Genomic DNA, 2,440 nt, shown 5'->3' with positions numbered 1-2,440 from the left:
ATCCTGCAACTTGGTTGAATTTGTTTATTAGTTCTAGCATTTATTTTAGTGTGGAATCTTTAGGATTTTCTACAAATAAGATCATGTTGCCTGTAAGACATGGAACCAACCCAAATGCCCATCAATGAGAGACTAAAGAAAACGTGGTACATATACACCATGGAATACTATGCAGCCATAAAAAGGAATGAGATCACGTCCTTTGCAGGGACATGGATGAAGCTGGAAGCCATCATCCTCAGCAAACTAACACAGAAACAGAAGACCAAGTCTCTGGCCTGAAGCAGAAGTGGAGGAAAGATGGAGGACCATCAGCACATGCCCATCGACATCCAGACCAGCAAGCTGCTCGATTGGCTGGTGGACAGAAGGCACTGCAGCCTGAAATGGCAGAGTCTGGTGCTGACGATCCGAGAGAAGATCAATGCTGCCATCCAGGACAAGCCAGAGAGCGAAGAGATCGCACAGCTGCTGTCTGGGTCCTACATTCACTATTTTCACTGCCTAAGAATCCTGGACCTTCTCAAAGGCACAGAGGCCTCCGCGAAAAATATTTTTGGCCAATACTCTTCACAGCAGATGAAGGATTGGCAGGAGATTATAGCCCTATATGAGAAGAACAACACCTACTTAGTGGAACTCTCTAGCCTCCTGGTTCGGAATGTCAACTATGAGATCCCCTCACTGAAGAAGCAGATTGCCAAGTGCCAGCAGCTGCAGCAAGAATACAGCCACAAGGAGGAGGAGTGCCAGGCAGTGCCTGCCGAGATGTGGGAGCAGTTCTACCACTCCTGCAAGCAGTATGGCATCACGGGTGAAAATGTTCGAGGAGAACTGCTGGCCCTGGTGAAGGACCTGCCGAGTCAGCTGGCTGAGATTGGGGCAGTGTCTCAGCAGTCCCTGGGGGAAGCCATTGACGTGTACCAGGCCTCTGTGGGGTTTGTGTGTGAGAGCCCCACAGAGCAGGTGTTGCCAATGCTGCGGTTCATGCAGAAGCGGGGAAACTCAATGGTGTACGAGTGGAGGACAGTGACAGAGCCCTCTGTGGTGGAGCGACCCCACCTCGAGGAGCTTCCTGAGCAGGTGGCAGAAGACGCGATTGACTGGGGCGACTTTGGGGTAGAGGCAGTGTCTGAGGGGACTGACTCTGGCATCTCTGCCGAGGCTGCTGGAATCAACTGGGGCATCTTCCTGGAATCAGATTCAAAGGACCCTGGAGGTGACTGGGGAGACGATGCTGTTGCTTTGCAGATCACAGTGCTGGAAGCAGGAACCCAGGCTCCAGAAGGTGTTGCCAGGGGCCCAGATGCTCTGACACTTCTTGAATACACTGAGACCCGGAATCAGTTCCTTGATGAGCTCATGGCGCTTGAGATCTTCTTAGCCCAGAGAGCAGTGGAGTTGAGTGAGGAGGCAGATGTCCTGTCTGTGAGCCAGTTCCAGCTGGCTCCAGCCATCCTGCAGGGCCAGACCAAAGAGAAGATTGTTACCATGGTGTCAGTGCTAGAGGATCTGATTGGCAAGCTTACCAATCTTCAACTGCAACACCTGTTTTTGACCCTGGCCTCACAAAGGTATGTGGACTGAGTGACTGAATTCCTCCAGCAAAAGCTGAAGCAGTCCCAGCTGCTGGCTTTGAAGAAAGAGCGGATGGTGCAGAAGCAGCAGGAGGCAATTGAGGAGCAGGTGGCTCTGGAGCCTAAGCTGGACCTGCTGCTGGAGAAGACCAAGGAGCTGCAGAAGCTGATTGAAGCTGACATCTCCAAGAGGTACAGTGGGCGCCCTGTGAACCTGATGGGAACCTCTCTGTGACACCCTCCAGGTTCTTGTCTGCCCATCTTCTCAGCCTTTGGGATGAAGATGATAGCCAGGGCTGATGTTTTGGGGCCCTTCAAGGCAAAAGACCAGGCCGACTGGAAGTCGGAAAGCCACAGGAAGGAAGCGGCACCTGATGGTTATCTTGGCACTCCCCATGTTCTCTACAAGAAGCTGTGGTGATCGGCCCTGTGGCCTGTCAAGCGAAAACCACAGCTTCTCCTTCTAGTTAGTATAGCGGACTTAATAGAAGAGGAAAAAACAAACAAACAAAAAAAGAAACAGAAAACCAAACACTGCATGTTCTCACTTATAAGTGGAAGCTGAACAATGAGAACACATGGACACAGGGAGGGGAACAACACACACTGGGGCCTGTTGGAGCAGGGAGAAAAGAAGGAGAGCATCAGGACAAACAGCTAATGCCTGCCAGGCTTAAAATCTAGGTTGACTGGTTGGTAGGTGCAGCAAACCACCATGACACATGTATACATACAGTGACCTACAAAGAGACTTAGACTCCCACACAATAATAATGGGAAACTTTAACACCCCACTGTTAACATTAGTCAGATCAACGAGACAGAAAGTTAACAAGGATACCCAGGAATTGAACTCAGCTCTG

At 50.7% G+C, this 2,440-nt stretch overlaps 1 protein-coding gene across 1 annotated transcript; it reads left to right on the top strand.

The window, feature by feature from the left end:
- Window positions 1-274: 274 nt before the first annotated feature.
- Window positions 275-2,044, top strand: LOC129021459 (CDK5 regulatory subunit-associated protein 3-like). Its single transcript, XM_054466861.2, is given in 2 exon segments — window positions 275-1,769; window positions 1,897-2,044. Coding segments are annotated over 2 exon segments (1,617 nt in total). The 5' UTR covers window positions 275-300.
- Window positions 2,045-2,440: the final 396 nt, after the last annotated feature.

This window comes from Pongo pygmaeus, chromosome 21, assembly GCF_028885625.2.
Source record: "Pongo pygmaeus isolate AG05252 chromosome 21, NHGRI_mPonPyg2-v2.0_pri, whole genome shotgun sequence".
NCBI classification, from domain to species: domain Eukaryota; kingdom Metazoa; phylum Chordata; class Mammalia; order Primates; family Hominidae; genus Pongo; species Pongo pygmaeus.
The sequence above is the reverse complement of the archived record's forward strand: the minus strand, read 5'-3'. Positions and strand labels throughout refer to the sequence as shown.